We start from the raw sequence: 20005 nt of genomic DNA, 5'->3' as shown, positions 1-20005 counted from the left end.
ATGCATGGGTTCATCTGCTGTAGAAAAAAGAAATATGGTTATGTCAGCGGATCTTTGTACCAGGAGCCATGCGCCCGGATGCATTATCAATCTCGCGCGCGCGCGTATTGCAAATCACGAGCGGTCAAGAGTCTAGGAAGTCTCCGAGTGTACTCGAGTCTCGCGACTAATCAGATGAGACAATTTTGGAACAGTTTCAGTGATTGACTCGCTCGACGTATGTTTTACGAGTGGAGGGCAGCTGAATACCTAGCTGATGCTTCGCTTACATGGAATTATCAAGCTGTGAGGGCTGCTCAGTGCATCTGGATGGCTGGTTACGTTTGTCAGCGGAATTGTAAAGTCTCGATCCGATTGATATATCCGAGTTTCTGTTAGCATCCATGGCTCCACCATGCTGCCAGACTCGACATTGAAGAGTAGGTATGTACATGAGGTAGATGACATCAAGCAACGACCGCGTCAAATACAGGAGATGTTAAGTTCAGGATTGCTAGTTAGAAGACACTATTAGTCGCAGTGATACGATTATGGCAATCATCTGAATGATTATTTCCACTCATCATTCGAGAAACGAAGCCCAATTCAAGCGTGGCTTCAGGGTAACTTCCGACTGACGCTAACCTCATTTATATGTATATCCGGATGGAATCGTTCGGAAAGATATCCCAGGTCTAGCGCGCGCGAGAAGAAATTGTGAGCGGGTGGCTGACAAACTGATTAGACAGGCACAGGTCCCTCTTCTGATGCAATCCCAGCGCCGCATTAGTCGCATTAGTCAGTGGAGCTTGGCGATTGCGAAAAGTTGGCAGGGTCTGATGTGTTTTTGCTCTTTACGAATGGGACAATGGGGAGGAGGGGTTGATATGGCGGGGCCGTTACTTTGATACAGTGGTTGGCAACTGATTGAGGGTTTTGTTATATATTCTAGTTGATTCCCCGTGTTGTCTGTCCATCCAGCTCATCCAGTCCATCATCAGTCTCTCAGCTTATATCACTTACACCACTTACACCTACAACACACCTATAAACTCCCATACTCTATTCACAATGGCTGCTAAACTCTCCGCCAACGCCCTCATCGAGCTGGCCAAGAACCGCCGCTCCATCTACACTCTCTCCAAGAACCTCCCCATCTCCACCCAGCGCATCACCGAGATCGTCAACCAAACCACTCTCGAGACCCCCTCATCCTTCAACTCCCAGTCCAACCGTGTCGTCGTCCTCTACGGCGCTGAGCACGACAAGCTCTGGGACATCACTGCCGATACCCTCAAGGCCATCGTCCCCGCCGAGACATGGGAGGGCACCTCTAAGCGCATCTCCGGCTTCAAGGCCGCTGCCGGAACTGTCCTCTTCTACGTCGACAACGCCGCCGTCGAGGCCATGCAGACCAAGTTCGCCATCTACGCTGATCGCTTCCCTCCCTGGGCCGTTCAGTCCGCTGGCATCCAGCAATACCTCCTCTGGACCGCTCTCGAGGCTGAGGGGCTCGGTGCCAACCTCCAGCACTACAACCCTCTGATTGATGAGAAGGTTGCTGAGACTTGGAAGATTCCCTCTACCTGGACCCTCAACGCCCAGCTTGTCTTCGGTGCCAAGACCGCTGAGGCTGCCCCCAAGGACTATGCTCCTCTCGAGGAGCGTGTCAAGGTCTTTGGCGCTTAAAATAGCTTTATGAAAGCATGAGAAACGTCAACTAGAATTGGCATAGAAACCTGCATTTTTAGCGAGTTGCAATTAGAACATGGAGCTCCGAGCTCTTGTTTTCCTTTAATAGACAAAATTACCAATCCTACCATGCCTAAGCATTTGCATTGACAATGTCTTTCTCCTCTGACCGACACTTGAACATCCATGTTGGCTTCGCATGCACCACCTGCGACCCAACCCAAATCATGCCATGTTCTAGTGATATTTCCTCACAGCTAATGATACCGAAGTGAATTTTGAGACGTTCTTCATAAAACGTGGCATCATATATAGTAGTATACAATTATATATATCTTTAAATATCCAAACGCTTAACTTGCTTCTTGACTCTGCACAGCCGTACCGTGCCTCACTCAATGACCCGTCCCAGAGCTTGTCCCATTTTCACCTTCTGTCCCTTCTGTACAGCCCAATCCCAGCCGACATGTCTATTATTCTCATCCGTTTTGCTTGACGGTGCCTCAAAAACGAGTACGATGGTGCTACCTAACTGGAAACCGCCCATTTCTTCACCGCGTCGGAGCGCATGACCCCGCAGAACAGGGCTGGCTGCCTCGTATGTCGCTTCAGCAAATCCATGGTACACTTCACCCCTGCGGGCAGCCTCCTCTGCCGCACGGTCTGCTGCCGTGTCGGTCAATAGGCTGTTGGTTCGAAGTTCCTTATCAAAGTTGATCACAATGGAGCCGACGTTGGTGGCGCCAACGGGGACATAACTGAAGAAACCCCAGCGCCAACGTCCTAAGAGAACTACTCGCTCATTGAGTGTGAAAAGACCAGGAAGGGTTCGCTGAAGGTATGGGGACACGCTATAGAGTTCCCCTGCAAAGTGGCGTCGGCGGTCAACAACCCAGTTCGTGGGAGAGTGAAAGCGGTGGTAGTCGCCGGGAGCCAAGTAGATAACTGCATAGTAAAGCGATGTAGTGTTGTCGGGAGATATGAGATCGTACCAAGGTCGCTCGCCCAGAGCCAGTTCAGCACGAACCTCAGAGACTGTACCAGGAGATGCGGGCATAGACTCGTCTTTAGCTGCAGGAGCCTGTTTTCCGGTGCCAGTGAGAAGGTCGGGGAGAGTGTATGAAATGCCATTGACTTGAGCAAACTCCTCGTGCTGCTTAACAAGCGACTCCTCCTCCGACACGTCGCCTTGGCTTGTTGCAGGAGTTGAGGTACCGGACGTGCCAGAGATGCTTGGGGCAGGAGTATTCTTTCCAAGAAGAGCATCGATAGTGTAAGTCATACCCTTAACTTGCTCAATGTCATTGCCTTGAATCTGGCCAAACTGAAGTACTTTTCCATCGGAAGGGCAGATGAGAGTATGAGGATCCTGATCGAGTGGTCGAGCACCGGGCTTGAGGGTACGGTAGAAGAAGGATGCGAGGTTGGGGTAAACGTGAAGATCGGGTTCGGCGACTTCGTCGAGGCTGCTATTGTTAGCAAAGGGATCTCGAGAGTTGAGTTGATGGAACAAACTTGACACCGAAAATCCAAGAATAAAGTTTGAAACCGGGAACTCGAAGATAGTAAGGTATGGTAAGTTCATTAAATCGTCCCCAAAGTCTAGAGATAGCCTTTAGGGGTAGAGTTGACATGACCTGGACTTGCCTGGGGTTGAGTTAGCATTGACATGGGAATAGGGGCATAAATAATTAAGGTAACATACCAAGGACCATCAGGTCGGATTCTGGCACGCTTCTTGGGTGCCCTAGAACCCTCCTGTCCGTCTTCATTCTCGAGTCTCTCCTTCTCACGGGAAGAGACCTTATAAAACTGGACGAGACCGAGGAAACCAATACCTAGACCGACAGGGATCCGGTACCATTGAATTTTGGTGTTTCGCATGGCCTCGCCGAGGCGCTGGGAAAATCTTGGTCTCTTGCCCGAATTGGAGGCGAAGGTTCGAATTGAAGAGACCGAAGGCCGTGATAGGCATCGCGATCTCGTGGAGGCCAGAAACATGTGTCGCGAGGCAGATGGCGAGTAACAATTTGTCCAACGGCCGTGGGTGTAGAATGAGTTGCGGAGCATGTGACTACCGAGCTTGGAGGAGCCAGGCCCAAAACCAAGGGTTGGAGCCATAGCGGGCAGTAGAGATTGACAGCGATTGAACGCTGCCTCCTTGCCTTTTATACAATTGCGTAGAGTTGTTGGGCAGAAGAGAGGTAGTTGAAGCCTCTCAAAGAGGACTGGACCCTTGTTTTCGATGGATGTTGACGTCAAAACCAACGATGACGATGGATTGCGGCTGCTCGAGCTTGTTAGCCGCACACAGCCAAGACACTCACAGCTTCTCGGACAGCTCTCGGAAGCAAAAGACGCCGACCGCCGAGGGATGATGATGGCCTCGAAGGGAAGAGTGTGGGTAGAACATGGGTTTCAGGACACTAGGTAGGTAGCCAATCAAAACTAGCCCTGGACCGACCTGATCTCAACAGACCGACACCCCAACAGCGAGCTGTCACTCCCCTGGCTGTTCCCCATTGTTGCAGGCTAAGGTGAGTGCGTGCCTGAGCTTACCTGAATATGGCCCCAAAAGGCAAAAGGCCACCCTGACCATTGTCGTTGCCGTCGTCTTCCATGTCTTGGTTGTTATTAATCAACCACAACTTTCAACACCTTCTGTACTCTCATTTCACCAGCTCGTATTTTCACAGTGAATCGCTGCAATCTATTTTGGCACATAATTCGTGTTGCTCGCAGCTGTCGCATATTGTCATCCCTTTCTGTATCATCTGTCGTCAGACTCCCTTGGACATGCGACCCTTTTAGTGTTAGTAAGACGACACAACCGACGTCAGTTAACGAGCCGGTGCTTTCTTTCAACACGCGAGCTCTCGTAGATCGACAGCCACGATTAGGAAGAGGCGAAACCCCATGTTTTCGATTACCGACTTATGTTCCTGAGTCATAAGTTCATCCACAACGACCCGACCTGTTCTTTATTCTTCGTCGCCATTCCTTGATCTCGATACTTCAGGCCACTTCATCCTCCCTTAGCTTACCTGCCTACCTGGGAGTGGCATGCTATCAGCTTGATCATCATGGCTTCCATGCCTTCTGCTACTCGTCCTCAAGACGATGGGCCTTCCGTCGCCTCTACTGCGACGACCGACGAACAGACTGTTAACCTGCAGGTCCTGTCACCGTCTGTTGGCGTGAATCGACCACTGCTTTTCCCGAACCTTGCTGCAAATACTACAATCAAGCAGCTCAAGGATAAAATTCGCCAGGCTCTCCCCTTGCGACCCGCCGACGACCATCAACGATTGATTCATAGGGGACACGCACTCGTTCGCGAAGCGGATACACTAGTCGATATCTTTGGCGCTGATGCGGTATGTAACTCCTGAACGGTGATCAGTCCATGAGTTGCAACATGCTAACTAGACGGCTCGTCATGTCTACAGATTCGCACTTCCGAGCAGCAGACGATCCACCTTGTCCTTCGCGACATGACCGATAGCCCATCTTCAACTCTCAATGCGCCCTCTGCGCCACCGTCCCTCGCCGCTCCTGTTCCTGCACCTGCACCTGCGCGAGGTCCGAGCCCAACCGCTTCCGCACCACCAACACATCCTCCACGCCCTCAACCCCAGCAACCCCAGCAACCTCACGGCCAACCTTTTGGATACCAGATGCCATCGGGGTGGCGGAACTCGATGCCCCCAACTTCCAACCCGTTTCCTCAACCACGCATGCCGTCGCCTTCGCCTTCACATACTCCCGAGCAAGCGGCCGCCTTCCAACACCAACATCAGAACATGACACAGTGGTTGAACAGCATTCAACGGGAGGCCATGGCTAGAGCTCTCAACCAGAACCAACGAACGAGAGCTCAAATGGGGATGCGCGGCGTTGGAGACCCCAATAACCCTGGAAACACTGGTGGAAACAATAGTGGCCGAGCAAGCCCAGCGCCAGGCCATACCGTTTACCGTGAGCACGTTGGACCAAATGGGAGCACCTATCAATTCGAGACTGTGATTCGGACTGTGGTACCTGGACAACAGGGTAATGGTGGTGCTAGCGGCTCAATGTCTCCAGCTGATGTACAGAATCTTTTTCGAAACGCTGATATCAACCAAGCTACGTCGGCAATGGCCAGCGCAATGCAACGAAGCGCTTCGAGCACCTCTCTTCACAATCGACATCAACATGGACTGACGGCGCCCATGTGGCCCATGTCCCAACCCATGACCGGCAGTGGTCGTGGAACCCCTGATTTGTCTCTTAATCGACTCAGTACCACTGCAGCTCCCGGAAGTTCACAGACCAGGCAAGGACCTGAGGTGTATATTCTCTCGTCGCCCGAGGGACCCCGAGCCTTGCTTTTGAACAATACTAGTTCTGAAACGTATATCACCCCACGGTTGCGAACTCAGACGAGTCTACCTCACCTTCGACAAGCCGCTGCTCTCAGTAGTGCCGCTCTGGATGCTCAGAGTCAGCTGCGAGCGAGACACCACCACCACCATCATCCTCATCATCACCACCATCACCATCCCCGTTCCCAGATCGCGCCGCAGCCGATACCTCAGCTCCAGGCACAAGGACGACCTCTGAACCTACAACCCCCCCAGCCTTTTCAGCAGCAAGCTCAGAACCTTGCGCCGCAGCAGCAGCCCGCATACCCGGCCCAAGCCCAAGGCCAAAACCAAGCGCAGGAACCGGACCCTGCGGCGATCATGGCTCCCCTGATGCACCGGGGAAATCCACCTATGGCTGCGCTTCCGCCTCTCCTTATGCAGCTCTGGCCGCAAATCTGGCTACTGTTCCGACTGGTTCTGTTTGTCTGGTTCTTCACTTCCCCCAACGCAAGCTGGTCCAGATGGTTCACCATCATTGTGATTGCCGTGCTCATCTTTTTGCTTAGTACTGGAATATTTAACGGCGTTCCAGATCACGTTTGGCAGCCTTTGGGACGACACCTTGAAAATCTGATTCCCGCTGAGCCCAGACGTCGCCAAGCTATCGCCGGAGAAGACCAGCAGAATCAGCAGCCTCGACAAAACCCAGATCCTACTGAAATGGCACGTCGACTTGTAGCTCAGCACCAAGGTCCTGAGAGTTGGCTGTTATCACAAGTCAGACGCGTGGAGAGAGCTGGTCTCTTGTTTCTGGCCAGCATCGCACCGGGTGTTGCAGAAAGGCATATAGCCAACCTGGAAGCAGCTGCACGAGCAGAGAGAGAGCGCCGAGAAGCTGAGGAGAGAGAGGCCGAAGCTGCGGCGGCAGCTGCGGCAGCTCAAAACGAAGAGAGCCATGAGAACCAGGACCAAGCTGAGAATCTTGGTGAAGAGGCGACCACCAGCACTGGCACAGAGCACAACGTAGAAGCACAGGCGGAGCAAGGAGTTCAGGATGATAACCAGCGAAACGAGCCAGCCAGGGAACAGCTTATTCCCTTGTAGCGTTTTCCCTTACGATGATAATTTAATTGGTTGAAATGTGTTCAAGCGAGATGCGGGATGAGTGGAAAAGTTTAGACCAACGCTGCATGTGACAAGCGTTGGAATGAGGTGAAAAATACTGGAGTTGGCGGTGTTTCTTTTCGTATGGAATCTGGCTTATTCCAGTTTTCTTCTTATTTCTTGCATTTCATCTATCGGCGAAGAGATTTGCCACAGAATAAAGTTGAGCCCAGGCCTTTTTGTTATTTGGTATCGATGATTTGATAGCTTTCAAAGCGTGTTGCTGATACTGAAGGTGAGAAGGATGCACTACCCATAGATTTGATGTGGAATTTGACATAAAAGAGGGAGACCCCTCAGGTTAACTTAGTAGTTACCAGTTACATGTCAACTACTTGACTTGTAAGTGTATTCATACCTTAAGTCTGAGAGACAATAATTCCAAAGCTTAATTAAGACAAAGAACCTCGAGCTTGTCAAAATTGCATAACCCTTTCTCTAAAGAAGGGATCCTCTTTCTCATTCTAATGCCTGAGGATGGTTACTAGGGATGGTGTCCCTCGAATGTTGTCGTAGCTTGTTGCTGCCTTTGGCTTTTCTTATCTTATCAGCGACAGATGATATCAGTGTCGTGTGGCTCCAAGCTCAGTTAGTTGCCTTTGAAGCTCCTACTTTTATTCTCTCTCCCAAACAACTTTATAACACCCGAGAAGCGTCCTCACTCTGTCAATCTAGTTGTGTACCCTTTGAGAGACTACGTCAATTCTCATTCCCTCAAATACCTTAGTCATAACCTCTAATTCTAGCTGAAGTTGCTGGGAGACGCCAGACTTGTCGCAACAATGAGTGGCGGATGGAATACCAGTTAGTTTCCTGCTCCGTGCATGATATTGACTGATATACTGACTTGAAATTCTATAGTTGAGTCCGATGCGGTATGATCGAATTATGCTTGCGAACCGTTGAGATTGGAGAGCTAATTCGAAGCTGTCAGGGTGTCTTTACCTCTCTCATCGAGAATCTTGGCGTCAAAGACGTTCAATTCGAAGAACTCCTCACACTCGACCCATCTGAGCTTCTGTCCTTACAGCCCGTCTACGGCGTGATCTTCCTCTTCAAGTACCCGACTGATCAACCATATGCGACACCCGAAGGACCCCGCGACGGCTCGTTCGACAATGCCGCATCCGAGAACATCTTCTTCGCCGCCCAGACGATTCAGAATGCATGCGCCACACAAGCTCTGTTGAGTGTACTACTCAACAAGACGAACGATGTTGAAATAGGCGAGAAGCTTGGCGAGTTCAGAGAGTTCACCATGGTGTTGCCGCCCGAGTTCCGTGGTGAGGCGCTGAGCAACTCTGACCTCATCCGTGAGGTGCACAACAGCTTTGCTCGCAGCAGTCCTTTTGCCGACGAGACGGACAAGACTGGCGCCGAGGCAGAGGATGCGTTCCATTTTATCGCTTACACACCTATTAACGGTACACTCTACGAGCTCGACGGTCTGCAACCCGCGCCCATCTCCCACGGTGCTTGCAGCTCCGAGGACTTTGCCACCAAGGTAGTCGATGTTCTCCAACGCCGTATTGCGCGATATGATACCACCGAGATTCGTTTCAACCTCCTCGCCATGTGCCGAGACCTACGACAGCGTGCGCGCGACTTTGGGGATGAGGAGCTGCTCGCAAGAGAAGAGCGCAAGCGAAGGGACTGGATGTTTGAGAATGCTCTGCGAAGACATAACTTTGTGGGCTTTGCGGGTGAGGTGATGAAGGGAGTTGTGCGCAGTAAGATCGCCGAGGGTGGTGATGCTGCCTATGAGAAGTGGGTGAAGGAGAGCCTGGAAAGGAGGAAGAATGCGGAGCAGGCCATGAGAGGTCGAGCTGGAGGTGGTGACGGTGATGGCGATGTTGATATGGGAGCTTGAAATGTTTAATGAAGGTCATGGCGGAGATAAAGATACCAGGTTCTGTGACTGAATGGTTTGGCAGATGTTTCATGATACCAAGCCTACAATAGCTGGTGCTTCTTTTAGACGACATATAAGGAGAGCGACATCTCCTGTTGTATCACTACACAGTCCGCTTGTCACTTGCACCATAACGATATTCATGGCTCATAATTGCTTGTATACGTTACTACATCACATTTGACATCTCAGTATCTTGCCCTCCTATCGGCAGTTCCCCTCCATCCCCTTTCTCTGATATCGCCAATACCAGGCTGCACTACTATATACTGCTCTGAGGGCGATGCTAGCCCTTTCTACTGTCATCATCCAGAAGCGAACATTGTTCCACAATTCCAAAATGAGGCACCAGCTCTCGGAAATTGATCGATACAGAGAATAGAAAGTGTCGTGAGTGAACGTTATCCGTTGTTCAGTCAACGCTCCCATCGTTCATTGGAGGGTGACGTAGGCTGATCGTCTTTGCCACTGGAAGCAGTCCTGGAGCTGCTGTTCTCACGGCGATCGTCGTAGTTAAGATCCCTCATGGCATGACCAGCATCACCTGGCTGGTCTTCATAGTTCTCCTGGCTAGTGTTTCGACCGTGGCGAATGGCACGAATGAACCAAGGAGCGCGGCCTGAACCCTTCCAGGTCCAGTACTCCTTGAGATCATACTCGCGAGGCTCGACATAGCCACGGGTAGCCCAGACAACGAGGCCGACAAGACCGTTGAGGACTGCGTATACGAAAACACCGCTAAGGACTATCAGTAGGTATATCAAGGAGGAGATGGGAGACTTACGCGATGAGACCATAGGCTACGCTGTAGCTAAAAGGGATGAATGTCATGACGACGAAAGAGGGCAGGACGTCGCCGATATATCGCCAGTTGATCTGGGTGATTTGACGGATCATCATGCAGCCCACCTACACATCCTATTAGCTGTGATCCGCTGCCCAAAGAAACAACACAACTTACCAGAATCAGAGTGCAACCAGTTGCCCAAGGTGGTACAGAGGCAAAGATGGGCGCAAAGAACACGGCAGCGGCGAAGCATAGTCCCGTGGTCATGGCAGTCAAACCAGTTCTTCCGCCTTCAGCAATGCCGGCACCACTCTCGATGAAAGCGGTAACAGGCGAACTGCCCAACAAAGCACCGACCGAGATGAAGAACGCATCAGTGCAATACGCAAGAGTCGAGCGAGGAAAGTCACCGTCGCGAGGGTTCACAACACCACAAAAGCGAACCATTGAGTAGAGAGTAGCGGTAGCATCGATGATGTCGACATAAAGGAAGGTGAAGAGAGCAAGGGCAAACTGAGACGCCGATCCACCAAAGGACCAATCGAGCTGGTTGAGAGTTCTTTCGATCGGGTGCCACATAACGACTTGACTGAAGAAATCAAAACGGGAGTCTCCCTCGTCGGTGTGAGGGAAGTATGTGATGGGAGTATTGCGACTGTGGGCTTGTTAGGTAAGATTAGAGGATAGAGGAGGAGAACATACGGCCATGACAGAACAGAAACGAGAGCGATGCCAAGGATGAGGGCGTACTTGACGCGGAAAGCCATGAGAAAGGCAGTGACAATGCCGCCGCAAAAGACAGCAACCCACAGCTACCTGAATAAGCACACGATACTTAACGGAGATCAACTAACTTACCTTGGGACTCGACATCTGTCCTTCCGTACACATGCCAGTCACTTCATCAAGCATTTCCTGGGGACAGCCTCCAAGCGCAAGAGGAGTGGCCTTTCCACCACCGGTGATAGCACCAATACCGGCAGAGTACGAAAGACCGATTTCAGTGAGGAAGAAACCGATACCAACACCTGTGGCAGTCTTGATAGTGGAAGGGATCAGCTTGACAAGCCACTGCCGCATACCAGTGAGGGCGAGGAAGATGAAAATAAGGCCCTCGACAAAGACAGCTGTAAGGGCGAGACGATAAGAGATAGGGCCGCTTCCGTTGTATCCGACGACTTGAAAGGTGAAGTACGCGTTGAGGCCCATACCGGGGCTATTGGGAATCAGCATCAGCATCATATCATAGCGTGAGAAGGTGAGGGACTTACGCGAGGGCTACAGGGAGGTTGGTGAGGAAGCCGAACATGAAGCTTGCCAGGCCGGAGACTGCAGCTGTAGCAGTGACGATATCTCGTCGAATGTCTATTGCGCAGTCAGAATTTCCCCGTAATGTTGGGAGCCTGCCTTTACTCACCTTCTTTGCAAGCAACATATGAATCAATCTTGTCACATGCGTGTCTATCCGTCAAGTCACAGACACAAGTGCCGCCAGACTGAGCGAGCAGAGCAGCCTATCTATCGTCAGCCAGCTCCAGATTGAAAAGATCGAGAGCCTATACGTTGACAGCGATGATGTACGCCATAGTCGCAAAGGTAGTGATGCCAGCACGAACTTCTCGAAAGAAGGTCGCTCCAGCAATTTCTTGAGGCTAGAGAGTCATAAGCTTCCACAATAAACAATACACACACACAGAGAGAGAGAGAGAGAGAGCATCTTACATGTCCAGTACCACTGAGGGTAAAGAAGTACCCAAAGGCTGAAGTGGTGACATAGTGATCAACACGATCAAGAAAGTCACGGAAACCAAAGTATCGAGAGCGGCCAAGATGTTGGACAATGTCGACATCTTCTTGGTTTGGCGTAGGCGCAACGCCTTGCTGTTCTGGAGAGGTTGCCATCTTGAAAGCAATGTGTGTTGCGAGATGTTAACTTTGATGATGCGAAGATGGAGTGGAGGAAAATTGAAGATAAAAGGAATAGAGGGGACTGATTCAGTGAGTGATTATGTGAAGAAGAAATGCAAGAAAGAGAGGAAGAGAGTGAGGTTGGTGGTGGTGTCGATAAAAGCTGTGAAGAGGAGGAGGTGACACCAGAAGAAATGAGGAAGAGAGATTCTGTCTTGCGGTAAAGTTGAAGAAGCAGAAGATTAGATTACATCAGGGAAAAGCAAACAGAGGCTCTTAGTTTCTGGCGTCAAGAGGAAGAAGCACCAGAGCAGAACTGCAACTGGCAGACACTGCCAGCCGTGTAGCACTGCCAACAACCTCAACGTCAATCAGTATCTACACCTCAAACCCGATAAGATAAGTCCTCTCGTCAGCTCCTGTTACCGAATTTATGGGTATGCATCACAAGACTCGAAGTTCGAGTCCAAGTTGCGAGTTGCGCAAGATGCACACGCACATGCACGCACACGTACAGACACAGCATAAGCCCAGAAAGAACAAAAGGGAAAGGGAGAGCAGTATATATAAGGCTGTGGGTGGTTTTGGGTACTTTTATGTGTACACAGCGTTGAGAATGTTCGCCTTGATCAAAGGGGAGGGCATTGTTTCCACGGGCCGTCTGTGTAATATTCGTTACCTTGGCTCGAGGGCTGGACCTAGCATTTGGGTCTTGGCTCTTTGTCCGAGCTTGTTGTTGATGTGATAGGTTTGAGGCGTTGTGATAAGTGAACATGCTGACAAACTGGCCCGATTATTGGCAAGTCTGGGATGAACAGTGATTAAGAAAGGAATTTGATTTATGAGGATGTATATTTATACTACACTGGTGACCAAGATATAGCTGAGATCAAATACATCTCTACAAGAGTCATTGGATACTTGAACATGGCCAACAGTCCGAGTTGATTCACCTACCACACATATCTTACCCCTGAGAACCCTAGAAAAGGGTATTCTTCAGTGAGATCATCACCCAGGAGAATCCCGTTTCCACCACTGAGTTCCTGGCACCGACCACTAAGGACACGGGTTCAGTGTCGTACAGACCAGGTGTTCGTGTCACCACATGCAGCTCGCCGACGTTCGCGAAGCGAGAAGGCGTCGGATGTGAATGGTGACCAAAGACGTGGTTGGCTGATACAAATGTAGGACAATGCCCGGTATGTCTGTAGCCGAAATGAACTGGTTCTAGCTGATGTTCTATCGACGTGGGATGCAGGCCGAGAACTATTCGGCGGGAGAGGTACACTCATGTGTATATGTTCGATAATCACACTCGAAAATGAAACATCATAAGGAAAGACGTATTTTCTACCACGTCGCATCGTAGGTTCTTCTTCTTAAGTTAATGCCTATTAATGTTGCTAATCATTGGTTGATATCTAATGCACTGAAGGTTGCCCCTTTTCACTTACACAGAGAGTTGGCTGAAAGTCAAGTGGTCTTTTCGTGAAACCAGCCGACATGCAGTATATCAACCACATACAGGCAGAGAATATGACCCTCTTAATCAGATACGATTAGCATTGCCCACATGACTTGATGCTGACATTCTTACCAGGCTGTGAGGCCCTCAATGACACCTTGCTGCATATATCAACTCGTCTCAACTTCTGCTGTCACACATCCACCCCGAAGTCCACAGCGATTAACTGCAGTATGAACACACCCAGAGCTATTTTAGGCCAGTGAATCAGTGACATGAGTAAACCTTGAGTTGATCATCCCAACACTTGATCTCCCACCTAATCATCGTCCTGTCTACCGAACGCGTATAAGTTGCCCTTCAGGGTCCTAGAATGACTCTTCACCACAATAGAACAAACGCTCACGTAACTATTACCTCTCGAACCGCTGGCTCCTTTTTTCCGAACTGGTACCGACATTCTCGTTTGACACTCACAATCACTTGGTGCACCTGACACCGACATGCGGGTGCTCAGCAACTGTCGACCGCACACTTCACTTCATACTGAACAACAGTTTTAACTCTCTCAATACTATCACTTTGACCTTGTATCAGAGGCTAGTAACTCTCTGAAGCCTTCGGCCCTTGGTTCACCTTCTCTCCTCAACTTCTCACAACCTCCACCCCCACTCCTCTGAAAACACACACATTCATCCTCACAACACCACCTCTTTCGCTAGCAAGAAATAGAAGATAAAGACATTCCGTTTTAGTTTCCGAAAATCTCGAAGCTTATGCGAGCTTCAATATGCGCATTATATTTCGTACATTCTTTCACCTAGAATAGGGACCCTTATTCATTCGCCCTACCCACGACTCACTCCGATCTCGTAAACCACACACAAATCACCCTCCCTAGCAATAAATTTCAACAACAGATTTAAATCATAGAGCACCAAACACAATGTTCGACGTCATCTGGGTCGACCCCGACCGCGAACTCGTCGGCGAACATCGTGCGAAAAAGGAAATCAAGCGCGAACTGAAGAACAAGGAGAGAGAAAAGGAACAGGAACAGGAGAACTCAATTCTCAGCCGCTCGATCTCCGTCCCAAGCACTCGATCCTCCACAGAATCTCGTTTCGCCTTTCTTCGACCTCGAAATGGCAAACATGGCAAGGGCAAAGAGAAGACTCCATCGGGTCTTTTGACCCCAAGTCATCACTCCTCCCGCTCAAACTCGGGGAGCTACCATCGCTCGGCGCTTATGGCAAACTTGTCGAATGTTTCCCTCGGAGCAGAACGAGCACACAGAGCAAATACACCGGTTTCCACTGATGCGTCATCTTCACACGTTGCTAAGCGCAACGGAGTCTCACAGCCTCGACAATCCGACTTGGAGAACCCAGACTTGTGTTCCGAGGTGTACGGCTGCTCTGAGCTAGAAGGTGATCATCCTCCCACACCAACGGGTTCAATGGGAGATAGGTAACTTTATTACTCACAGTGAAAGAGAACACCACTGACCTTTTTGCAGAAACTTCCCTATCCCGATACTCCAGCCAGAGTCACCCAACAGTCTCGCACCAAGTCTCAATCTTCCCAAAGAACCGAGAGCTCCCATCGTGATCAACTTCCGACCCAACGATCCCGACTCATGGCGTCCCCCCGAAGAATGGGAGTACATCGACCGAAAAGCAGAAGAGGCCCAAATGCTTGAGAACCAGGAAGATGTTGAGATGACCGTCGGTGCAGAAGAGACAGTTCAAGTGAACCCTTGCACAGACTTCGAGGCTGTCAAACACCAAGTCAAGATTATGGCGGCTTCAAGTCCCAGCACGATCCTTGCGCGTATCAAGGACATCTGGACCGTTACCGACGAAAGACTCCATGGAGAGTTGAACATTGAGCTGAAACGTTGGATGCTTTCTGTCCTGCACTGTCTGGACATTGAGGTAAGGGATAGTGCTGGTGTTGCTTGCGTTGCCACGAATATGTCTGACAATCTTGGGGTACTGGCTCTCTACGAATCTGAAAGTGAGTGAATCAGTGACTACCAAAGTAGCGCAGTTCTAACAACCTCAGTCACGGCGACATATCTTGCAGCCCTTCACTCAAGGAGGGAAGTATACTCTCTGACAACAGCGTCTTTCCAAAACAAAGAGCTTCCGAACATTCACCCGGTATTGGTCCCGTCCATGACTCCCTCGACACTCCCAATTGACCTGCACTCATTCACCCTCGTATATTCGCTCTCTTTACCCGTCGTATGCTCTTCACCTGAGATACCAGGGGTACTCAAGACCATCAGCAACCGTCTTCGAGTCGGTGGTTCCCTTCAGCTTACTCTTATCGACCCGTTGCCGTGCGCAGGAACACTCGGCCATCGAATGCGAACGTGGCTTCAAGAACATCTACTGATCAACCTCGAGCGACACTTCAAGTGCACGAACCCAAGTAGACTGTTCCCAGAATGGATGGGTGATGCTGGCCTGCGCGGCCAAGGCAGCACCCTCACAACTTCGAAATTCTACGCTGTTTCAGCGAGCATCCGGAGTCAAGCCGACGACAGCGATCCCTTCATAGAAAGAAGCCCCTCCGAGAGAGAAGTGAAAGCAGAAGTTCGTAGCATCATCGGTCGTCTGCTCTGGATGGAAGTCTGGGGTAGTTTCGTCACTGGGGATAAATGGTGGTGGGAACACGAAGGCTGCGTCAACGAATGTCTCCAGCTGGGCACAGTTTGGGAATACCACATGATAGACGGCGTGAAGCAAGGTCAAGAGGATATTCCAGAAGAGGTAGAAGACCTCGAGAGCTTGGAGCACTAGAGTCCAGAAAAGATGAAAGATGTTGCTGATGTGTGCTTTTGCGCTACAGTTTCTTCTATTCATGCTTTCTTAGAAAAAGAAAAGAATCAAAGAAAGGGACCTCACTTAGAGGGAGATACCGCAATGGAAAGAAGGGGGTACAAGGCAAGGATAGGTATATGGTCGGATTTGTTGAGAGCAATAGAAGCAGGTTTTTTCTTTTGAGATTAGCCAGTAGGCAACTGTGACAAGACTCATATGTAAGGGGATTGATTGTATGATTGTACTAATGGTAGAACACTTCCAGATAGATTTCATGGTAGCCGCTGTTAAATGCCACTTGTCTGAACTAGTATCGACTTGACCGTGTTTCGTAATTCAAAACCCTGGCTCGCTTTCTCTGCGCTTGTATCCATGAATCTTGTAAAATTTGGACATCAGCCCTCACGCTTTTTTGTCTGAATATTTGCCTTTATACCCAACGATGTCACTAGTTTTATTCTCAGGCTGCTTGAGCATCATCCTCATGTACGACTTGTTGGTCAGAATCATACAATTTTTCAGATCTGTCCTCACTTTCAGATACCTCTTCACTGGCTGACTCTCCATCATCAAATTCCCACAAGTAGCCGTATTTTGATGGGATCTCCCAAACCGAGGTTGCGAGTTCTTCTTGCAAGTCTAGTAGATGACCATCTATATCTTCTGTTGCTAATTCCCATTCCGCGTGCTGGATTCGCTTGTCGAGAGCTCGATACCAAGAAACCAGATTTCCACGCTCCCATCGTTTCTCTTTTCTGATCAACATGGCTAGATGTTCTCGGGCGACTGCAATGTCCTGCTCTTGCAACGCGCCGAGTACTCGCTCAAGATTCTGAATATCATTCTGTAGGGCTTGATCTCGAACGCCTTGATAAAGCTCGACAAAAGCCTCTTGCTCGGCGAGACTTGGCCTACGAGAATCCCCCAGGTCCCATCCGCCCGTAGCATGAGAGTTTCTGACGAGATCATCAAAGGGCGTGTCGCCAAATGAGTCTTCCTGATATGGATTAATGCCGGATAGGTCCAAGACAGAAAGATACCAAAGTAATTCTAGTGAAGCGTATCTGGCTGCAAGATGCAGCACGTTTTGAGAATAGTCATTAAAGACATGAACAGAGCAATGTGACTTTACCAAACCTCTTGTGAATTCCAATTTATTGTGATGAATTGATAGAAGGAAAGGGGTAATCCCTAGATTGTTTCGTGCTTCAAGGTCAGATCCTGCCACGAGCAGCATCTCAATGGCTGCTTCGATGTCTTGATGAGTAGTGTTTGTAGATCCGACCAGACTATGCAGTGGCGTATCGCCGTACATATTGCGATGCTTTACGGATGCGCCTGCCGCTAGCAAAAGGCTGGTGACCTCGGGGTTGGCTTTCATCAAAGCCCAATGCAATGCTGTCATGCCTTGGTCATTGCACAAATTAACGTTAGATTTGGACTTGAGCAGCAGATTTACAGACTCGACGTTTTGTTGCCAGACTGCGGCCATGAGAGGTGTCCATCCCTTGAACGATTGTTGATTAACATCAGCCCCTGCTGAAATGAGAACTTCCATGGACCTAACTTGCTTTTTATCAGTTGCAAGATAAAGAGGAGAGTCGCCAGTGTCGTCAATCGTGTTGACAGCCCAAGGTTGCTCTTGTAATACTTCTTGCAGGTCCGCACATTGCAAGATCGCCTTGTGAACTTTGGTCGTTGCCGCTTCCGTTGGATCTCGAGAGAAGCCGAGAACGTTTTTCACAAGATACGTCTCGTTATCGTTGAGTTCATAGTCTCGTAGTGATATGGCGGCAGCCATCGCGACACGTCTATCAATTGTTCAGATAAACTTGGATAAAAGAAAACGTGATTGACGACTGACCTGGGTAACCCAACCTCAGTCAGGATATTCTTCCATATATCCAGAAGAGCCTCCAAAGAGGAGTAAAGTTGCTGATCAAGAGAATACTGCTTGTGTTAGGGCACACAGACTACTCCGTGGCGATTGGGGATTTTGACCAACCTCCATGAGTCCCATGCCACGAATATCCGTGTCATGAGGGTAAATGCCATACACAGCCACTGATCTCCTAACTACTTGGCTTGAGCCTTCTTGGTTAATCCACACCATAGAATCGTTCTCAATCGATCTAAAGGGGCGCAGGGCGCAGGTCAATCCGGAAAGGCTGCTATAAGACGCACAAATCTTGAATGTCCCGATGAGAAACCATCTCGGAACCTGGTACTCCATTCTCAGGAACGCAGATTCTATGCAGTGGCATTCTGGATCTGAACATTCCTTTCGTGATGAACTCTTACAACGCACAAGCCAGGACCCAAGGAGTGAGTGCATCCACCCAGAGCTTTGATATTGACTCTCAGAGAAGTGACATCGGCACCGGCATGCTGAATCAGATGGTATTCTCTGAGTCGATACCACAGAGTTTATCTGCACAGAGCCATTCATGTGTTTCAGATTGCTGTCATGACCATTGTTCATAACCACTGCGTCTGACTCCGGTGTATGATCGTCCTGAAGTTGTTGAACTGGTGCTGGACTCTCTATGATTTCCGGTAGTTGCGGAACTTGAAGTGGCGGACTTGGCGAGCTTGTATGCATCGTTTGCATGTTCATCATAATCTGTCTCATTTCTGCCTGAAATCTGTTCACCTGTCAATACCGAGGGCTATTGCTAGATTCTAGGTGTGGTACACTCACCGAATATCGTTGGATACGCGCGACGAGTTCAGAGCAAAGTGAAGAGTTTCTTTGGCTTGGATCATCCTCTGTTGAAGCTTCTTGATGTCGCTTTTCTCTACAAGCCACTTTCTCTTCCTTGCCTTGTTCATCTTGTTCCCCACTGGGCCACTCTCGTGAGAACATATCCGTAATAACGCTTCGAGTTCTGCGGTGATCTCATTCAGATTTCGCGCTGCAGTATTGATAAGATCTTGTTCCAGTGCTGTGGGAGCCATTCTTGAGACAGCTTGCGCCATGGATTTGATCATGTTCAGCTGAGAATCGGATTTTAGTTCGGTGAACTACTGCAAATAGTGCCAGCAAGTTAGGGGCCAACCTCCTTCATCAGATAGTCAAAGTCTTTCTGAATATCCGGAATTTCTCGAAAAAAGAGAGACGGCATGTTTCCCAGCTGCCAAAGCCTGCACTACGGCGATGGAGCTGGCTACGGCACCAAGGACCTCCATCGTAGGTGATAAATTGTGTTTATTCGCAAAAATGACTTGGATAGGGTCGGGTTCGAAAGCTTTACAGAGAAAAAGAAGAACTCGACATGGAAGAATCAAGGTAATCTCGGCGTGGGAAAAAGGAAACGGAAATCAGGCTCTCAGAACGCCTACTTGGTTGGGCGAACCACCAGTCACCAATCAGATGTACATATTCACAGCCTCGACGAGCGAACATACCTAGCCAAGGCATACCGAGACAAGAGCAATGAGATCTGCTTGGGGCAGCTGAGAGTCGATATCTTGTGTTACCATCACCAAGCCTCAGACACAGTAATGCAGCTTGATCTGAAGCATTGGGACGAGATTGAATTGGCGGATTCGTACCTCCTTGAAAGACAAACCTGTATATATTTCCTTGCTTCTTTTCTAGACTTTGATTTCTTGTATAGATGAGAATGAAAAAGTATAGCGATATCATTTCGATATCACGCCTTGATAGAATAACTGACGACTGATGCCAAAATATCACTGGTGTTTTAAAAGACGTCTAAAGTATAAAATAACGAAAAGCACAATAATCAAATGATTCGTTACTTGAAGCCTCTCTTGGAAACACAAGCACCGACCTTCCCGGTCTCTTCCTATGTAGTGCCTACCTTACCTTATCAATGTCCATATTATCTGTTGATTTTCACTGTATCCTGAAAAGCCACATCAGGCGAGTCTGTAGATGTCTTCACCTTC

The 20005-nt window shown here is 49.4% G+C and overlaps 7 protein-coding genes across 10 annotated transcripts; 4 read left to right on the top strand and 3 right to left on the bottom strand.

Moving 5' to 3' along the window:
- Nucleotides 1-803: 803 nt before the first annotated feature.
- FOIG_06630 (uncharacterized protein) lies at nucleotides 804-1857 on the top strand. Its single transcript, XM_031205758.1, has one exon. It carries the CDS (start codon nucleotides 1051-1053, stop codon nucleotides 1666-1668), a length of 618 nt encoding a protein of 205 aa, XP_031064482.1. The 5' UTR covers nucleotides 804-1050; the 3' UTR covers nucleotides 1669-1857.
- On the bottom strand, nucleotides 869-4052 carry FOIG_06629 (phosphatidylserine decarboxylase). 2 transcript variants are annotated; one of them, XM_031205756.1, is made up of 3 exons: nucleotides 3377-4052; nucleotides 3187-3318; nucleotides 869-3137 (listed from the first exon to the last, which is right to left on the bottom strand). In XM_031205756.1, the coding sequence occupies exons 1-3, from the start codon at nucleotides 3790-3792 to the stop codon at nucleotides 2063-2065; spliced, it is 1623 nt and encodes a 540-aa protein (XP_031064480.1). In that variant the 5' UTR covers nucleotides 3793-4052; the 3' UTR covers nucleotides 869-2062. The 2 variants fall into 2 exon arrangements, with proteins under 2 accessions (XP_031064480.1, XP_031064481.1); XM_031205757.1 differs by having other exon boundaries at nucleotides 869-3318; nucleotides 3377-3990.
- Nucleotides 4053-4255: 203 nt separating this feature from the next.
- On the top strand, nucleotides 4256-7469 carry FOIG_06628 (uncharacterized protein; the record flags this gene model as incomplete). Of its 2 annotated transcripts, XM_031205755.1 has the most annotated exons (3): nucleotides 4755-5048; nucleotides 5121-6557; nucleotides 6613-7360. In XM_031205755.1, 3 exons carry the CDS (start codon nucleotides 4755-4757, stop codon nucleotides 6652-6654), a joined length of 1773 nt encoding a protein of 590 aa, XP_031064479.1. In that variant the 3' UTR covers nucleotides 6655-7360. The 2 variants fall into 2 exon arrangements, with proteins under 2 accessions (XP_031064478.1, XP_031064479.1); XM_031205754.1 differs by having other exon boundaries at nucleotides 4256-5048; nucleotides 5121-7469.
- Nucleotides 7470-7776: 307 nt separating this feature from the next.
- Nucleotides 7777-9314, top strand: FOIG_06627 (ubiquitin carboxyl-terminal hydrolase L5). Of its 2 annotated transcripts, XM_031205753.1 has the most exons (3): nucleotides 7777-7988; nucleotides 8046-8059; nucleotides 8119-9314. In XM_031205753.1, exons 1-3 carry the CDS (start codon nucleotides 7967-7969, stop codon nucleotides 9052-9054), a joined length of 972 nt encoding a protein of 323 aa, XP_031064477.1. In that variant the 5' UTR covers nucleotides 7777-7966; the 3' UTR covers nucleotides 9055-9314. The 2 variants fall into 2 exon arrangements, with proteins under 2 accessions (XP_031064477.1, XP_031064476.1); XM_031205752.1 differs by having other exon boundaries at nucleotides 8046-9252.
- Nucleotides 9315-9512: 198 nt separating this feature from the next.
- FOIG_06626 (MFS transporter, AGZA family, xanthine/uracil permease) lies at nucleotides 9513-11785 on the bottom strand (the record flags this gene model as incomplete). The annotated part of the gene is made up of 9 exons (XM_031205751.1): nucleotides 9513-9834; nucleotides 9881-10005; nucleotides 10058-10538; nucleotides 10586-10695; nucleotides 10742-11099; nucleotides 11155-11248; nucleotides 11301-11397; nucleotides 11446-11535; nucleotides 11606-11785. 9 exons carry the CDS (start codon nucleotides 11783-11785, stop codon nucleotides 9513-9515), a joined length of 1857 nt encoding a protein of 618 aa, XP_031064475.1.
- Nucleotides 11786-14205: 2420 nt separating this feature from the next.
- On the top strand, nucleotides 14206-16069 carry FOIG_06625 (uncharacterized protein; the record flags this gene model as incomplete). Its single annotated transcript, XM_031205750.1, has 3 exons — nucleotides 14206-14729; nucleotides 14779-15278; nucleotides 15327-16069. The coding sequence occupies 3 exons, from the start codon at nucleotides 14206-14208 to the stop codon at nucleotides 16067-16069; spliced, it is 1767 nt and encodes a 588-aa protein (XP_031064474.1).
- Nucleotides 16070-16312: 243 nt separating this feature from the next.
- On the bottom strand, nucleotides 16313-19354 carry FOIG_06624 (uncharacterized protein). Its single transcript, XM_031205749.1, has 4 exons — nucleotides 18792-19354; nucleotides 18096-18735; nucleotides 17955-18040; nucleotides 16313-17901 (listed from the first exon to the last, which is right to left on the bottom strand). Exons 1-4 carry the CDS (start codon nucleotides 19079-19081, stop codon nucleotides 16551-16553), a joined length of 2367 nt encoding a protein of 788 aa, XP_031064473.1. The 5' UTR covers nucleotides 19082-19354; the 3' UTR covers nucleotides 16313-16550.
- Between the last annotated feature and the right edge of the window lie 651 nt (nucleotides 19355-20005).

The sequence above is a fragment of the Fusarium odoratissimum genome, assembly GCF_000260195.1.
Source record: "Fusarium odoratissimum NRRL 54006 unplaced genomic scaffold supercont1.9, whole genome shotgun sequence".
Taxonomy (NCBI): domain Eukaryota; kingdom Fungi; phylum Ascomycota; class Sordariomycetes; order Hypocreales; family Nectriaceae; genus Fusarium; species Fusarium odoratissimum.
The sequence above is the reverse complement of the archived record's forward strand: the minus strand, read 5'-3'. Positions and strand labels throughout refer to the sequence as shown.

What these genes read in the sequence shown, in the direction of transcription:
- FOIG_06630 (XM_031205758.1), top strand. Translation starts at nt 1,051, where the DNA reads ATGGCTGCTAAACTCTCCGCCAACGCCCTCATCGAGCTGGCCAAGAAC.
- FOIG_06629 (XM_031205756.1), bottom strand. Translation starts at nt 3,792, where the DNA reads ATGGCTCCAACCCTTGGTTTTGGGCCTGGCTCCTCCAAGCTCGGTAGT. An exon ending in ATCCGACCTGATGGTCCTTG is followed by an intron (nt 3,319 to 3,376) that starts GTATGTTACCTT and finishes ACTCAACCCCAG; the next exon opens with GCAAGTCCAGGTCATGTCAA. An exon ending in TCTTGGATTTTCGGTGTCAA is followed by an intron (nt 3,138 to 3,186) that starts GTTTGTTCCATC and finishes TAACAATAGCAG; the next exon opens with CCTCGACGAAGTCGCCGAAC.
- FOIG_06627 (XM_031205752.1), top strand. Translation starts at nt 8,062, where the DNA reads ATGATCGAATTATGCTTGCGAACCGTTGAGATTGGAGAGCTAATTCGA.
- FOIG_06624 (XM_031205749.1), bottom strand. Translation starts at nt 19,081, where the DNA reads ATGATCAAATCCATGGCGCAAGCTGTCTCAAGAATGGCTCCCACAGCA. An exon ending in CGCGTATCCAACGATATTCG is followed by an intron (nt 18,736 to 18,791) that starts GTGAGTGTACCA and finishes ACAGGTGAACAG; the next exon opens with ATTTCAGGCAGAAATGAGAC. An exon ending in ACTGAGGTTGGGTTACCCAG is followed by an intron (nt 17,902 to 17,954) that starts GTCAGTCGTCAA and finishes AACAATTGATAG; the next exon opens with ACGTGTCGCGATGGCTGCCG.